This window comes from Neophocaena asiaeorientalis, unplaced genomic scaffold (assembly GCF_003031525.2).
Source record: "Neophocaena asiaeorientalis asiaeorientalis breed wild unplaced genomic scaffold, Neophocaena_asiaeorientalis_V1.1 scaffold461, whole genome shotgun sequence".
NCBI lineage: Eukaryota > Metazoa > Chordata > Mammalia > Artiodactyla > Phocoenidae > Neophocaena > Neophocaena asiaeorientalis.
In genome coordinates this window covers 1276552-1294252 of record NW_020173230.1, presented here as the reverse complement: position 1 = coordinate 1294252, position 17701 = coordinate 1276552, and the positions used below count along the sequence as shown (strand labels likewise).

At 51.9% G+C, this 17701-nt stretch overlaps 1 protein-coding gene across 1 annotated transcript in view; it reads left to right on the top strand.

Annotated features, from left to right (window-relative positions):
- TMEM130 (transmembrane protein 130) overlaps positions 1 to 16593 on the top strand; it is a 17331-nt gene extending 738 nt beyond the window's left edge. The window contains exons 2-10 of the mRNA XM_024745270.1: positions 206 to 280; positions 5186 to 5218; positions 5281 to 5586; positions 6869 to 7028; positions 10225 to 10391; positions 11132 to 11216; positions 12441 to 12643; positions 14605 to 14717; positions 15221 to 16593. Of these exons, the coding sequence (XP_024601038.1) occupies positions 206 to 280; positions 5186 to 5218; positions 5281 to 5586; positions 6869 to 7028; positions 10225 to 10391; positions 11132 to 11216; positions 12441 to 12643; positions 14605 to 14717; positions 15221 to 15373 (1295 nt within the window). The 3' untranslated portion in view covers positions 15374 to 16593. The remainder of the gene's footprint in view (positions 1 to 205; positions 281 to 5185; positions 5219 to 5280; positions 5587 to 6868; positions 7029 to 10224; positions 10392 to 11131; positions 11217 to 12440; positions 12644 to 14604; positions 14718 to 15220) is intronic.
- The last annotated feature ends 1108 nt before the right edge of the window (positions 16594 to 17701 follow it).

Here is a 17701-nt window from a genome sequence, read left to right as displayed (position 1 = left end):
CGGCCTCGCCGGGAGCCGGGGCTGCGGAGGTGGCGCCGTGCGCCCTGCGCGCACCTCCCACCTCCCCGCAGGCAGCGAGCTGCGGAGCGGAGCACGGCCTGCCGGGCGCCGCGCAACCGTCTCCTCTGTCCCTTCTCCCCTCTCCCCTTAAGTCACCGGCACTTGAGGGGGCTCCCCGCGCCCTCGTTCCTGCTGCCACCTCCAGATCGGCCTTGCCCTAGGGACCGCGCGGTGGCCGGCGCATCCATCCCGATGTTTGGAAACCTCGCAGCCGCTGGAGGTGGGGGAGGACGCTGAGGGGAATCTGGGAATGCTCGGGGTCGGTCTTCTCGCCACAGCCCCCAGGGAGCGCGGCCAGGTTGCCCGCGGAGCAGCGTTTTTGCCTTAAAATGTGGCCTTATCCAGAGAGGCTTTCTACCCTGCTTGTGTTGACTTCGGGGAGTACGCGATTTTAGCACCCAGGAGGCCGGTCTGCCATTTCCTCTCTGGGAATGATTTCCAAAATGGAACCGGAGCTGGTTCCGCTGGGTCCTACCCGGTGTCCCCCGGATCGTGCTTCTAACATCCCCACCTCCTCAACGCCCGAAGGCCAACACCCACTTTTCTGCCCCATTTTGGCGACAAAAAAGGACCCGGGGTGGAGAGTTTTAAGGGGACAGTTGGGATGTGGGCAGCTATTGGGTGGGTGTTAAATATTATCCAAGATTTTCATTACCCCCCCCACCTTGAAAGAATGGTAGACAGAAGAGATCTAAAGCAAACTTGTGAAATGAAAGCCACAAGGTAATATAAAAAACCTGCATCTTAAGGATGAATTAAGGGAATTGTGGGAATTGGCTTGGTCAGGAGCATCTGCTTGCCCCTGGAAATGGGGTCTCTTGTCCATTAGGTTTACATGTGTCCAGAAATTATCAACACGGCCTAAATTGCCAAAAACAAAAAAAGGTGTGGAGGGTTAATTCTTTGGAAGTCATGTGTGGTTCCCAGCCTGGCCTCTTGCACCCATGATACAGTCCAAATAGCTGGGAATGGGGTTGGGGAAAGCTCACAGGAGAAAAAGAGAGATTCAGAAGCCCTTTCCACCCTTCCTGGGTCTGGGTCAGCCTGCACGACATGCTTCCTACACCAGGGGTTGAAGTCAGAAGTCCGTGTCCTGGACCGTTCATTAATTCCAGGTTGTGTTGTCCAGACTTCAGAGGTACCTTGGGAAGTGTTTTGGGCTGTGTACATGTGCAGTGAGAAAAGGCTGATGCAGCCCTTTTCTAGACTGTTCTGGGGCCCTACAGGCTGTGTGGTCAGGGAGAATGTGCGTGCTCCAGGTGGAAGCCCAGGGAGCCTGCTGGTGGACATTCTTCCACGGGTCAAACTTTGTGGCTGCTGTCACTTCACTTTTTGCTTTGGCCCTTTCAGCTCTGGGTCACTGGGGCACCTGTGGCGCCCCTGAGCCCCTGACTGGGCTGCTCTGTACTCCAAGGCCATGTCATCTGGGCTCCCAAACTTGGAAAGATGGATTTGCATGGGTAGGTAACCAAACCTGGGCTTGGTTCCTTCAGCCACAGGTGGCAAAGCCTTCCCGGTCCATTTCAGCCTGGATGTTCTGGACGCTTTCTAGGCCCTGAGGACGAGGGGCAGCATCTCCCGGGGGCTGTGAAATACCTGCTTTTTAAAAACAAGCCTGAGAAAAGTGCCCTTGGAGCCTCTGGCGTGTGGACAGGTCGGGATGGGGGGCGCTCCCAGGAGCCGGGCCAGTGTCTGCTGCAACATTGGCTGTAGCCACAGCCCCTCCCCACCCCCACCCCATCCCGCCTCCTGGCTGAGCTGGCTGCCCTCCTGATTCTGTTCCCCTGGCAACGGATCTGCGTCGTGCTGACATGCGCCTGTCTTGCTGCAGACGCTGGATGGCCATTAGCATGCAGCTGAATGTCCCTGCCACCTGCCAGCCTCACTGTGGCCCACGCTCCTCTCCTGGGGGGTGTGGGCAGGAGCAAGAGAGGCAAGGGAGGAGATGGCCTCTCCTCTAAGCACCTCTTTCTGCAGCAGCCTGGCCAAAGGCTGCCTCCCAGCCAGAGGGACTCAGCCTAGGGCAATGCAGATTGCTGTGTGGTCCCCAGCAGTAGCATTAGTCCCTGGGGACCTCTGGGGACTCAGGTCCTTCAGTGTAAAATACATACTGTGTTATCTTGGAGAAACTTACGTGTCTGGAATTCTCTCTTTGGGATTAAGGTGCTGCAGGTCCCTTTTGCAATGCTAGCCCAAATGACTTCATAATCCAAAACATGGCCCCAAGGAAAGGGATTCAGAACAGGGAACGTGTAACGTGGGTGAGCGAAAAGGCTGGAGCCAGAGTCCCCAGTGGGGGCAGGCAACATCGCCGCAAGGCAAATGGGGTGCAGTTAAGGACACACTCGCTCACCTCCCAGTTTTGCTGAGTCCAGCAGGTCTCTCGTGAGCCCCCTGAGAGCAGGGAGCACATCCTGTACTTCTGGGTCCCCCCAGCAGCTGCGGGTTGGGGCTCAGTCCATAGCACTTGGGTGAAGAGTTTCCTGGGGCAGTGCCGTGTGGCCTGGTCCCTCTGCCACACCCTTCTCTCCAGGTGCCTCTCCACAGCATAGTGTTGAACCCCTACTATGTGCCAAGCACCTGGCTAGGCTTGGGGGAGATGGGGATGACCCCTGCCCTGCCCTCAAGGAGCTTGCAGTGCAGTGGGGGAGATAAGGAAACCTTTATCCCAACCCAGGGAGACAACTGTGTGCTCAGGCTGTTGGGAGAGTGCTGAGGAGGTGGGGTGGGGGGGTGTCAGGGCTTCCTGGAAGAGGTTATATCCACAGACAGATAGGTGAAGAAGAGCAGTGGGGACAGTGTGTGCAAAGGCCCTGAGGCTAGGAAGGACAGAGCATGTTGGGGGGAACTGCAGGTGTTAAAGGGTTAAAGCTACAGCATGGATGTACTAAAATGTGAATGTGGTCTCCCTCCACCCCAAGGCTGGCCCATGATCAGATTAACTGTGCAGGAAGCTGCTTGTTGGGGTGGCTGAAGTTAGGGCAGGACTGGAGGCCAAGGGTCACGTTCAGGATGTATCGGTAATCCATCCGGATGGGGCAGAGTGCTACCTTAAGCAATGCTGGTAGTAACAGAGAGGGAGAATTAGTGGCAGAGGCCCGGGGGTTGATTCTTGGGACAGCTGGTCCTCTGACCCGGCAGAGGATGAAAGGTGAAGAGAATGGTAGGTTTGGGAGGGGAGAAATCCAGGGGGTCTAGAGCATCAGTGGCCAACAGAATTTTAGATGATGGAGGAAATGATCTATATCTGTGCTATCCGGGAGAGCTATGGCTGTTGAGCGCTTGAACTGTGGCTCTAGTGCAATGGGGGGACTGGAATTTTAGTATTATACATTGAAGTCATTAACTTTGATTAATTTAAATTTAATTGCATGTGGTTAGTAGCCATTGTATTCTTGCTCAGTAGAAATGAAGTCTGTTACTGGCTTCTATCAGCATTAAGGAGGTACTGGAAGCCAAGGGAGGGGGCGTATGTTGCCAGGAATTGGGGTGGGGGGAGTAAAATGAGCAGAGGGGGGGCTTGTGGGCCCTCCTCCCTTCCTTCTGCATCACCTCTTCTGCCCAGGTGTGCACTGTTAGACATTCTCTAACCTCAGGCCCTTCAGAAGTCTCACCTGAAAAAGAAAATTACAAATCACAGGAAAATAGTTAATAAGACGTGCAGTAGTGCTATTGATAGGAGTGAAGGGTTCTGGGAATTAAGATATGCCTGCTTGAGGGATTATCATGCAAATCGTGAAGTTCACGTTAGTGCCGCTGCAGACATCCTTCTGATGTATTGTCAGGTAGAGATAAAGTAATTCAAAATTGTGTGCAGAGGCTGATTCTGACTAAATTTAAAACTTCCGTGCGTGAAAAAGAGCTGGAGGACAGCAATATGAGAGCAGCTGTTGTCTTTGGGGGGTAGGGTAATAGGACACTTCTAATATTCTTTATGCATATGTATTACTTTTATGATGGAAACACATCTGATTTTTAAAATCTTACCTTCTGAGTATGATAAAATCTGCAGCTATCTAAAGCAGGTGAAGAATAATGACTTAGGAAAATGCCTATGATACAGAATTGAAAAAACAGAAACGGCAATGGAGCATATAATCTGAGTAAGCAGCATTTAAAAGAATAGTAGGAAATGACCCAATATAGTAAGTGGTTGTTACTAATTATTTAAAAACTATTTTTTAATTTTATACCTTTCTCTATTTTCAGATTACAATTAGTCTTACCTTCAATGTGTTGGTCAGATGGGGAGTGTTATTGAAAAGGCCTCCTATTTGGTCTCCATTCCATGTGCTCCAGGCCCTATTCTCTGCTTGCAACCTAGAAAACTAATTCCTGGGTTCCCTGTAAGAGCTGCATCCCCAGTATTTCAGTTCAGGTTCCCCAAGGAGTTGACCCAGCTGGAATCACAGAGCTCCAGCGTTGGCCCCGGCAGGAATCCTGGAGGTTCCCTAGAGCAGTGTAGTCCAGTGGAACTTTCCGTGATAATGAAGATCTGTATCCACAGTGTCCACTATAGTGACCCTTGGCTACATGTGACTGGCCCTTGAAATGCGCCAGTGCAACCGAGAAAGTGGGTTTCAAGTTTGTTTCACTTTAATTGACGCTTAAGGAGCCACACGTGGCTAGTGGCTACCATATTGGACAGCTCAGATCTAGAAACTCTCACCTTACAGATTTACAAACTGAGACCAAAGAGAAGGGGGCTTGGCTTGGATCACAGTGGCCCTTCCTCCCAAGGCTGGCCTACCACCATCAAGGTATTAGGCCTTAACAGGGTCCAGACTCAGCTTTGTGTTTCCAGCTGGAATTTTGTTTCACATGTGAAGGTTAGTCCAAAAGAGTGGGCATTTCTTGGCATCAGCTGCAGTGGCTCCTCCTGTGACATGCACTGGCCATCATTTTCACAGCTACGAAGCGGGGCCAGGTCAGCATACACATGCTCTGTAAGGCCCTGCTTGGCTGGCATGAAAAAATAAAACAAACTGGAGACACGGGAAAGGGCGTGGGATTTGGAGTCAGTTGGGCCTGGGTTTGAATCCCAGCTGGGCAATGAACTAATTATATGACCCTTGGGCGGGTCACTTGACCTGCCTGGGCCCCAATTTCTCCACCTGTAAAAGAGACTCACGGAAGCCGGCCCAGAGGGTGGCGGCGGGTTTCCTGGCCACGCCCCTTCGTGAAACGCGGACTTTGTTGCCTTTGTTTCTGGGTTCCTAGGCGTGTATGAACTTCACCTCACCCCCGATGGCCCTGCCACCACGGGGGCAGAGGTGACCATCACGGCCAGCCTGGTGGCCGATGACAATGGCAGCCTGGTCCTGCCCTCCAGCACCCGCCTTTACCGCTTCCGCTGGATTCACACCCCATTGCTGCTCACGGGGAAGACAGATGAGGCTTTCAGCTCCACCATCCGCGTCGTGGGGAACGTGCCCGGGGACTTCCCGGTCTCCGTCTGGGTCACCGCCGCTGACTGCGGGATGTGCCAGCCTGTGGCCAGGAGCGTCCTCGTCCTCCCCATTACAGGTGAGGACCTTTCCTACTTGATTTGTCTTCAGACTCCTGGCTGGTAATCACATAAATGCAGATTAGACCCATGGTTCCTTCGCTGCTGTCAGTTAACAAAGGATCAGAAAACGGTAATATGCACTGCTGGCAGGGTTGTGCTGAAATGGACACTTAAAGTACATATTGCTACTCGGGTGTAAATTAATACAACCCTTTGGAGAGCAGCTGATACATATGTATCAATGGTTATAAATTATTTTAGTCTTTGGCCTCTTCTTTCTCCTTCTCTCTCACTCTCCCTCTCTCCTTCTCTCTTTCTCTCTCTCTCTCCCCCTTCTCCTCCCTTCCTTCCTCCCTCCCTCCCTCCTCTCCCATCTCTCTCTTTCCAAGAAGTCCCTGCTTTCTTGGAGTTTACAGTCTATTAAAGAACTTATCTTCAGGAAATAAACCAACATTTGGGTAATGGTTTATGCACGAAGATGTTCATCACAGTTTTTATAACAACAGAAGAAAACAGAAACAAGCCAAGTATGCAACCATAAGGGGACTGGTTAAGTATACTGACACAATTTGTATAATGAATAATAATGACCTTTACAGAGAGTTTGTTGTAGCCTGGGGGAGTACTCATGGTTGTAAAATTTAAAAAATCAAAACAAAATTCTATAACCAGTTTGATCAACTGTGTTTAATATGTGTATACCTTAAATATGTACACACGTATACTTTGCAATTCTTCAAAACATCAACAATGCTTGTGTTTGCGTGATAAGCAGTTTCTTTTCTCTTCATTCCACTTTTCAGCAATTTCCAAATGAGCTTTATTGAGCACACCTCACTTTCTGCTTAAAAAATCAGCTTTTAATTTTTTTTTTTTAGAGGAGGCAGCATGGAATGGTGTTCCTCACCCAGCCCAGCCCATGGGGTGTGGACCTGCGGTCAGTAGAACTGCTCATTTTTTCTAGGCTCATCTAATACTTTGAAATATTTCCCAAGAGTTGCTTTCAAAGCCTGTGCATTTCCTTCTGGTCCTGGGCATCTTTTGTGCCAGAAAGTTCAGGGTCTTGGTGAAAGGGGTTCAGGAGCAGAGCTATGCATGTAACACATGAAGTGAGTCTTCACCAGCGTCCACGGAGGGGGCATATGCCTCTGTGTTTGGTGACCTGCAGCGTCCCCTCTTGCCACCACCTGGCTGTGACAGCCAGGAGGTCGGGTGGGGGAGAGGCTGCCCTGCCAACTGGCACGTGGCTCTGCCCTCCTCCACTTCAGTGGACTCACCCTCCCGTGGTCTCTGTCCCAGAGTTCCTCGTGGGGAACCTCGTTGTCACCCAGAACACCTCCCTGCCCTGGCCCAGCTCCTACCTCACCAAGACAGTCCTTAAAGTTTCCTTCCTCCTCCACGACCCCAGCAACTTCTTCAAGACCGCCTCGTTTCTCTACAGCTGGGACTTCGGAGATGGGTATGTCCTTACCCCCCTTGATGCCCCAAAGTCTTGGCTCATGGCTGGTGGCCCTGTCGTCCCAGGCGGGGTGCTCTGTACTCTCCCATCTTCACCTGCTCACTCTCTCTCACTCCAAACATGCCTTGTACACCAGCTCTGTGCCAAGCTCGGGGTCCATGGGGACCAGGGTGAGCCAGTCATGGGACCTGCCTTCAAGGTGCCTGCAACCTAGTAGAGGGGTCATTGGTGCCCAAAACAGCCCTTTAAGGCTGGTCAAGGTAGGTAGATTTTTCTCTGTTTGACTCTGGAGGGACCTGGCCAGCCAATGACACATGCTGTTATACTCACCTGGTAGAATTCAGGTGTTCCAGCTTCATTCTCCTTACACCTCCTCTCCAGACAAGCCAATTGCGGGAGGCAGGTCGGGAAGTAGGGGCCGGTCAGGCATATCTGGAAATGGGCAAGATCCTGCGTGAAGAAAGCTACAGAGCTACTGAGAAGTAGCAAACATTTGTTTTTTTAATTTGTTTCATTGAAGTATAGTTAATTTACAATGTTGTGTTAATTTCTGCTGTACAGCAAAGTGATTCAGCTATGTACATATGTATATTCTTTTTAAAAAAATTTTTTTTTTGCCGTACGCGGGTCTCTCACTGTTGTGGCCTCTCCCGTTACGGAGCACAGGCTCTGGATGTGCAGGCTCAGCGGCCATGGCTCACGGGCCTAGTCGCTCCGCGGCATGTGGGATCTTCCCGGACCGGGGCACCAACGCGTGTCCCCTGCATCGGCAGGGGGGCTCTCAACCACTGTGCCACCAGGGAAGCCCTATATATTCTTTTTCATATTCTTTTCCATTATGGTTTATCACAGGATATTGAATATAGTTCCCTGTGCTATACAGTAGGACCTTGTTGTTTATCCATTCTATATATAATAGTTTGCATCTACTAAGCCCAAACTCCCAAGCCCTCCCTCCCCCACCCGCAGAAGTAGAAAAGATTTGAGTAAATGGGTATGAACACCATGTCTGGGATGGTGAGTCTTAATATCGTAAAGATGTCCGTTTCCCCCCAGTCATTCTTTAAGTTTAATGCAAAACCAATAAAAATCCCAATAAGAATAATTTCTGGAACATGACAAAGATTTTACAGTTCATCTAAAATTTGTGTATAAATACAGTTTTACACATATGTGCACATACATGTATACATATACGTCACATATACACATAATGTATACACATACATATATACATACATGTACATATACGCTTATATATATATGTATATATATGGTTTTATAACATAAAGAATATTTGTCTCAAACCAGGGCACAGCCTCCATATTTATTAGGGGCATTTATTTTCACGTTAAAGAAAGTTATATTCACTATTTCTTTCTCTTTTTTTTTTTTTCTTTGGTTGCGCTGCAGCCTGCAGGATCTTAGTTCCCCGATCAGGGGTCGAACCCAGGCCCTTGGCAGTGAAAGTGCAGAGTCCCAACCACTGGACCGCCAGGGAATTCACTATTTCTATTGCAATTGAACATTTTTGACTAGGCAATGAAATAAAATAAGAAAAGTAAATGAAATATAAATGTAAAGGAGGAGACAAAAGTCATTGTACACAGATGACAGTACTGTTTACCTGGAAAACACAAAAGACTCAACTGAAAAATCTTAGAACTAAAAAGATTTTAATAATGTGGCTGGTTACAAAACAAAGATTCTTATCTTCTCCATATAATGGCAGTCGAAAAAATCTTTCATAATATTTATAAAAACGGAGAGAATAAACTTAGCCTAAAATTGTAGGATTTATGTGAATAAAATCACAGATTGTACTGAGAACCTTAAAAAGACTTGAAAAATGATGAGAATTTCTCAATATTGTAAGAAGAAAGAGAAATGATCAGAAAAGCAGAATGATGATGAATGGTGATGGGGAAAGGGGCTAGAAATACATACATAAACGTATTTAGAAAGCTACAAATAATTTTCAGCAAGAAAAGGCAGCTCAATGGAACAGAATAGAAAAAGCAGAAAAAAAACCTAAGTTTATATACACATGTAGTGTATGATAACAATGTTACTTCCAGCCAGTGAATAAGGATAGATTGTTTGATAAATGATACTAGGGTAGCTGGTTAACTGTTTGGGAGAAAAATAATCTAATCCCTAACAAAAGCTATTCCAGATAGATTTAAAATAGTAAACATAATGAACCAGGACTAGATTGGAATGTAGATGATCCCCTGAGATTGGATAGTTTGGCGGTGGGGAAGGCATTTCTGTAAATAAAAGGCAGAAACTAGAATGGAAAAAATGCTAAATTTGGCATCATCAGATTTAAAATTTGAAATGAAAGAAGTAAATCAAACCAAAGGATAAAGGTTAAACTGGGAGAAAATATTTGGAAGATATGTAATAGGTAAAGGTTTGATAAACTTCATATATAAAGAGCATCAACAAATCAACAAAAATATTTTATTGTTACTAGAATTCCTTTTTTTTTTTTTGTGGTATGCGGGCCTCTCACCGCCGTGGCCTCTCCTGCTGCGGAGCACAGGCTCTGGACGCGTAGGCCCAGTGGCCATGGCTCACGGGCCCAGCCACTCCGCGGCATATGGGATCATCCCAGACCGGGGCACGAACCCGCGTCCCCTGCATCGGCAGGCGGACTCCCAACCACGTGCCACCAGGGAAGCCCTAGAATTCCTTTTGAAGTGATTCAGGTAATTGTAGGGAAAAAGCATGATGTTACACACTTAATATGTTATATCATAACCTGTGATGGAGGTATGACTCTCCCTGTTTTTCAGATGAGAAAAGTAAGGCTTAGAGTTACGTAAATAGGAATTCTGGAGCTGAGATTTAAAGCCACGTCTGTCTGAACTCCAGAGTTCATACTTCTCCCCTCCCCACATTGTCCTTGTCTAACACACAGCCTTTCCCAGTTTCCTGGCTCGGGGTGCAGAGCACTTCCTGGCAGGTGACAGGCACCTGTTGCTAGGAGTTCTCCTACCTGTAACTTACAAATACAAAGACAACCAGCAGCCACTCTACCAGGTACAGCTGACCTCATGCCCTGGCTGGCTCTGGGGACTGATGCTGGGATGATGTTTTTGCTTGCAAGGCGTTGGTCTGAATGTGTCACTGTACGACCACTCTAAGAGGGCACGTGAGTCACTTCTGTCATCTCCCTGTCACCTTATAGCACCCAGATGGTGACCAAAGACGCTACAGTCTATTATAACTATTCCATCGTTGGATCCTTCACTGTGAAGGTCAAGGTTGTGGCGGAGTGGGAGCAGGTAACACCGGATGTCGGGAAGGGCGTTCTGCAGAAGACGGGCGACTTCTCCGCCTCGCTGAAGCTGCAGGGTGAGTCTCTGGGGGTTGGTGTGGGTTGAGCGTTTGGCCCATCAGGGAGCCCTGGGTACCACTCCTTCCAGGGCTGGGTCACTTGCAGATCAGGGTGGCTCCAACTGGGCACTGGGCTGAGCTCAGATGCACAGCCTCTCTTCTGTTCCCCTGGCAGCCCTCTGAGCGGGTCTGTCATTCCCCGCTTCCAAGAGGGCACTGCAGGCCATCGAGGAGGTCAGGTGGCCACCAGGTGGCAGAGCCCAGACACTGCTGTGATTTGGTGCATCCCCATCACTCCTTGTTCCCGGCTACATCTGCCTCCCGTCAAGGACCGTCCTGTTGGGGCTGGGACAGCCTCAGTCGGCTGCACAGGGAGGGAACAGCCAGACCCAGCTTTGGCAAGAGGGGATGCTGGGGCAGCTGCAGCAGATTTCTTGGTCGTGCTAATGGGGTGCTGCTTCCCCCACCCCACACACGGAACAGATGATGCGGGGAGGCGGTGGTACCCTAAGTCAGCCCCAGGTCCTGCTCACCAGGGCCCTGCTTGCTTCCTCCAGCTCCCTCACTCTAAGCTGGCTCCAGCACCTGCTGCTGGCAGGGAGGCGGGACCCGGGTATGCCCTGGATGTAACCTGTGACCTGCCCTTGGGGAGGGCCAGGAGGAGGACGGGGTGATGGTCACACAGCCTCGGGACTCCACGAGCCCTGATACAGCTTTCGTCAGCCACCAGATATAATGAGGTCTTCTCTGCCTTTCAGAAACCCTTCGAGGCATCCAGGTCTTGGGGCCTACCCTAATTCAGACCTTCCAAAAGATGATAGTGACCTTGAACTTCCTGGGGAGGTGAGTGAAGCCCAGAGCACACTGCACGTGACCTGTGGTCCTGCCCGTACTCCCCCTCCGAGGCTCCTGACCTTTTGCTCCATCCCTGAGGGGCCCCAAGTTAAGGAGCTCACGGAGGGATGATGCCACCCTTGACTCTGCCACGGGAGAGTCACAGGCATGGCTCCATTCTCAGGGTACAGAGGAGGGAGCAGTGGCCTTTTGGGGCTGTCGGCAACATGGGCATCAAGGCAGAGGCAGGTGAGCGACCACTCCTGTGAAAAGACCTGTATGTGACTTGGGCCTGCTTTCCAGCCCCCTGGAAAGCAGGCCATCTTGGGTAGGACCTGGCTCAGCTCCTGCCAAGAACACCATCAAGCTGAGTTTGTAGTAAGTGATGAGATGAGGAGATGCTGGGTGTGTTCTCCCCACAAGGGAGCCCCTCTCTGGGGCCACTGGGATGGACGGGGCTGCAGAAAAATAGTGGTCAGGGCCCAGCCCTCCAAAGACTCCAGTGGGGAAGACCAACCCCACCCAATCCCCCGACAAGGGGACATGTCAGGGGGAAATAAGGCTAGACCGGGAGGGGGCAAAGTAGCCAAGGAAGGAGGAAGACAAGCCAAGGGGCTGGAGGTGGCTCCTGAAGCTTTCAGGGGGCTTTGGAGATAAGAGCTCAGTACTTAGAGAGCAGAGGGGGAAACTACTTGTGCTTGGTAGACCTGATCGTTGAAGTGGCATGAGTGTGTGTTTTACTCTGGTCTACGTCGTGTGAGATAGGAATGCTCACTTGGAATTCTTTTTATGGACCTGCATTTTCCAGATTCTGAGCCTGTGCTGTGGCAGGTGGATAGTTTGGAATGCCCTCACCCCTTCAAACCTGTCAAAAGCCGACTTATCCTTTTAGGGCCTACTCAAATGCCACCTCCTCCAGGAAGCCTTCCCTGACTTCCTCATTAAGAACACGCTCCTCCGTCCCCTGTGCTTCCACAGTGCACCAAGTGCGTCACTGGGGCACTCATTCTGCCTCCTTCAGCAGTCTGTGTATGTCCCTGTTTGCCTCACTGACCCCTCGGAGTCCCGAGCCATCTCTTATGTACTGTTTTGTTCCCTGGAGGCCAGGGAAGCTGGATGTTCTGTCCTGGAAAGGACACTGAAGTTCATGACTGCCTGGGCTTTCTTGGACTTAGTCTATGCTCACACTCCTTTCTGAGCCATTGCTAAAAAACTGCCCCCATTTCCCTGCAGCCCCCCTCTGAACGTGTGCTGGCGTCTTAAGCCCGAGTGCCTCCCGCTGGGGGAAGGGGAATGCCACCCTGTGTCAGTGGGCAGCACGGCTTACAACCTGACCCACATCTTCAGGGATCCTGGGGACTACTGCTTCAGCATCCAGGCCGAGAACATTATCAGCAAGACACATCAGTACCACAAGATCCAGGTCTGGCCCTCCAGTAAGTGACACTTCGCCTCTGCTCTTACAAAGGCAGCAAAAACCAGTCAACCCTGCCACCACCGCCAGTGTGCTGCCACCAGCCAGCTCCACCAACAGCCATCAACATCAGTCCCAACAACACAAGCATCATCAATAACCCTACGGTCCCCAACCAACGCCACTGACTGACCACCCACAGCACTAGAAACTCTGTAGTGCCATCAACAACTGCTCTAGCCCCCACTACCAGAACCCCTCAGTTCCACCACCACCACCCTCCACACCAGCACCACTAGCAGTAACAACAGACAGCTCAGCTACTGCCGGCTAACTTGCCCAGTGCCACTGCCACCATCACCACATGCTACAGACAGTTCTTCTAGCATCTTCAATAGCCAGAGACGGCGCTGCCGTTGCGACCACCCTTACCACCATCAGCACTGCCGTTAACACCCCTGCCACCAGCCCCTGCACCGACCATTTGGACCGACACCATCCATCCCGTGCTACCCCAGCATCATCCCAACTTCAGCTCTCCTGTTGCCGCCACCACTGACAGTGGTCAGTGTCTCTCCATACGTTAACCACTGCCACACTTGTCCCCAACACGAACCCTCCCTCCTTCACTGCTATCACCGCCACCCCATCACCTCCATCTCGGCGCTGTTGCTGCCACTAAAACAGGCATATCCAACGGTGACGGTGCTGGACTCACAGGGCTGTTGTGAGTCTCCCAGGGAGGGTAAGCAGCTCAGAAAGTGCAGTACAGTCTCTCTCGTTCATAAGGGTGCCCAACCATCGCCCCTGGAATACCCTTTCCCCAACACATCATGAGGTCCTGCCACTGGCTTACAGCCACAGGACTGGCTGATGACAGCGTCAGGTCCTACCCTTCATCTCCGGGGAGGGGGGCTGTTCTGTGACCCCAGAAAAGAACTTTCTTATGTAGAGGAGAAAGTAGGATCCCAGAACCCTAGGGATGGTCTTTCAGATGCCCAGCCAGGTTCCATGCCATACAGAACAAAAGGGGACACCCCGCCAGCCGCACTCATCCCCGAGGTTGGCCCTGTAAGTGCACCAGATGCTGTCACTGCCCCCTCCAGTCTTTCCCGTCCCTCTGAGACCTTGAGCAGACACCACTCTCCGCTCCTGGCCCCGGCTGATGTTGTGGGCTAGGCAGACTCCGTGACCTGTTGGCATCATCGGCGGCCTTGGGCCCCACCTCCCCCAACATCTCCTGGGCACTGGGTGTCTGGGATCCCTCTGAATTCTGCAGAGAAAGACAGCACTACAGGTAATCAATGCCGCCTTTTCTTGGGAGACAGATCCTCATGGCGTATGGCGGTGGCTCTACCAGGAGGAGGGTGGGGGAGTAGGGAGAAGGAACCCACACTTGCTGATCGCCTGCCTTGCACCTGCCTCACCTGGTTGCATTCCCGTGGCAGCCTTGTGGGTCAGTATTGCCATCAGGTCACTGGTCAGAACCAGGATTCGAACCCAAGACCCCCTGGGCTCTTCCTGCTCTGCCATGCTGCTTCTTGGTAACAGGATAAGGGAGTGAGCCCAGAGCTGCCAGAGGTCACGGGGCTGTTTGGGTGTCCTCACAACTTGGCTTCCCTTCCCCAGTGCAAGTCACCCAAGAGAGACCAAGGAGGAAGCTGCTGGGTCTTTCATGGCATAGGCTCAGAAGTTGTACGTCATCACTCTGTCTCATTGGGAGCAGCCCACACTCTGGTGGGAAATTTAGTTGCACCCCTTGAAAGTCACTCTCAAGTAAAACTTGAAAACCCTCACATACCCCAGCTTGGTTTTTGTGAAATCCTGGATTTGCCTGTTGGGGTTGCCTAGTTGGGATGCATGAACACAAGGAGGAAGACAGCTCTGGTGGGCTGTGTTCTCTCCCCTGTGTCATCTCCTCCTGAAGGCTAGTACTCGGCACCAACTACCCAGGCTCGTGACTTTAGCCTGTCTCACTCCCAGGCATCCAGCCTGCTGTCTTCGCTTTCCCGTGTGCCACACTCATCACCATGATGCTGGCCTTCATCATGTACATGACCCTGCGGAACGCTGCTCATCAGAAGGACATGGTGGAGGTGGGTGCTTGGTGGGGTGGGGGCTGGACTCCTGGGCCCTGACAGGAGAGGATATGCGGAGAGGGCAGAGGGAGCTAGACCAGGGAGCCTGGAGGTGGTCTGGATGTCAGAGCAAGGCCCTGAGGCTGGGGGTAATATGCCCAAGAGGCATCCGTAGATGGGGCCCGATTGATGATTTAGCTGCTTGCCAATGTGACTTACCTCCTTCTATGCTCGCCCCTTGCTTGGCAGCCGTGCCCGTGAGCTGTTAAGGGAGAGGGCAACCGAAAGCAGGAAAGACCCACAGAGCAGAAAAGCCAAAGGCACAGGGAAGCGCTGCGTGGCTCCAGAAAGGTGTTTCTGTGCACGCTGCCAGCAGGCAGCTGAGCTCAAGGCCACCTAGCCAGGCAGCTGAGCTCCTAAGGCCACCTAATGGGACTCCCAGTGGGCGGGCGGGTGATTGACCAGTGGGGTTTTGTTCACCATAGGTGGCTGATTTTGACTTTTCCCCCATGTCTGACAAGAACCCGGAGCCGCCCACTGGGGTCAGGTGCTGCTGCCAGATGTGCTGTGGGCCCTTCTTGCTGGAGACGCCATCCGAGTACCTGGAAGTTGTCCGCGAGAACCACGGGCTGCTGCCGCCCCTCTACAAGTCTGTCAAAACTTACACAGTGTGAGCGCCCCCCACGCCCGACCCGGTTTCAGCGTTAACTGACTGCTGACTGGGAGTTTCGGGCAGGGCGGGGCAGGGTGGTGCACGCTGCCCAGAAGGAGGGGTTCATGTGTGCAGAGCTGTCCACCCCGGACAGCCATCCATTTTTACAGTCCAGCTGCCTCCACAAGCCCCCCTCCATCACACCCCCTAGCCATCCATCCATCCATCCACCTATATGGTTGTAAGCCCCTCTCAGTCAGTCCCACTCCTTGGCTTTGAAGAGGCCCCAAGTGGGGCTGCAACACCAGACGTGGTCCTTGTTCTCTCCTAAGTGTGCCTGGCTACTCCTCGTCCATTCCTCCCCTATTGGCACATCTTGGGTTCACAGTTCCCTCCCCCAGGCAGCACTGCCCAGGTCAGAGAGCTGGAAGGAAGGTCACAAATGGATAATTTAAGGCTGCATCACAAAAGGCCATACATACAGAGACAAGCGTGCACACACGCCACACAGACATTTCAGATGATTTCCTCTGTATCAATTAGGTGGTTGCTGGGAAGTACCCTGAATCAGCGCTAAAATGAAATCTGACCTTTCCCACAAGGCCCTGACGGCTCCTGGGCCTGGCTCCTCCCTTTGTGTGCTGTCCCTGTGGCTACTGGGTCCCTTTCTAGGGACACCCTGTTCCCTCTCTGCTTGCTGGGGGTTGGGTGGGGGCAGGGCTAATGCTTTGTGAGTGCAAAGTGCTTTATAAATAGCACCTTCTTTTATTGAGTCCATGTTAAACTTTCATTGAGGAAAAGGCTTTGCAGCAAAAAAAGAGTCAAGCCACGGGGACTTGGGTACCCGGAGGGGGAGGGGACAGTGTTCTTGCCGCCCCAGCTGCTCCCAGGGTGGCCTTGAGAAGGAAGAGGCAGGACTGGATGGAACCCGGGGCGGGGGACCAGCCCACTCCTCTTTCTTTGTTGGCCCAGCAGCCTGGGGGAGGCAGAGGATGTGCAGAGACTGTGTTATGGGTGCAGAGGGAGACCACGATTAGGCCCCCATCGAACTGTGCAGGATTAGGGAGCAACCTGGGCCTGCCTGGGGAGGGGAGGCAGGGCCGTGGGGGCTGAGCTTCGTTGCTGTCATCGTCTGCTCTCAGACTTTGTGCTGAAAACAGCGTTCCCACTGTCGTGCAGCTCCGACTCATGAAATACTGCCATTATTGCCGAATAAAGCTTGTGTGCTCTGAGTATAGCCAAGCATATGCCAGGTGGCCCGAGTCTCTTTCTTTTCCGTGCGTGGATGTTTGGGCAAGAGCATTTCTTGGATGAAGCGGGACATCCCGTCGTGTTCTCTGGCAAGTGCCCTGGATGGAGCCGCTGGCTACGACCTCAGGTCTGGGTCAGTGGTTTGGGTCAGTGGTTCTCAAACTGCCTCTTAGGCTGCATCACAGACAGTCTGGCTCCTGAGGGCCTCCCGGAAGTGGGTCCAGGCGCCCCAGGTAACTCCAATGTGTAGCCAAGTCTGAGACTCTGGGGTGGACTCTTGATCAGAGGGGATGTAGGGCACACCTGGGAACTTGGAAATGCAGATCCCTGGGCCCCATGCCACACGTGAATCAGCTCCCGGGGAGGGGGCAGCCCTGGTGCATCAAGTGTGAGAACCTCCCATCTCCAGCAGGGCTTCTTGAACTTGGATGTGATGAGAGTCACTGGAGGTCTTGTTAAATGACATAGCTTCACGCAGGGTGTCTGGAATGGGCCCTGGGATTCTGCATTTCTAACAAGATTCCAAATGCTACTGATGGTGCCGGTCCCAGGACCTCACTTCGAGTTGCAAAGCTCTGAGTCTACACCCTTCCTGCGCTCTTTTTCTTCTATAAGAGGTTCAGGATTTTTTCTTAATTGCCTCTGCTCTCCTGTCGCCCCCACCACCCAGCACCCAGCGGGTGTGCACCAAGATTTGAGGAGCTGGACATAGGTGTGGGTAGACCCTGACCCCACCCCTGCTGTGCCACCCTGGAGGCCCCACTTTCAATGAGCAAAGTCATTTAGGGAACTTTCTTGGACTTCAGCATCGCTGGCATGTGGGGTGGATACTGCCATACACACCTTTCCTCTGGCCTCCCACCCGGGGGTCAGCTATGTCATGATTCAGGGCGGGAAGGAACCTGGGTATAGCAGGGCACCCTCATGCCCTGGATAACTGGTTAGAGGATCAAATGAAACCTTGAGTTACTTTAAAGTATTCTTAATAGACAAGGACAGAAATCATTTTAGAACCACTTCCTGCTGGCAGAAGACACAGCTCCCCATCTCCGCATGCCTTCAAGGGAACCAGGATAAAAAAATCTCAACTCACCCAGAA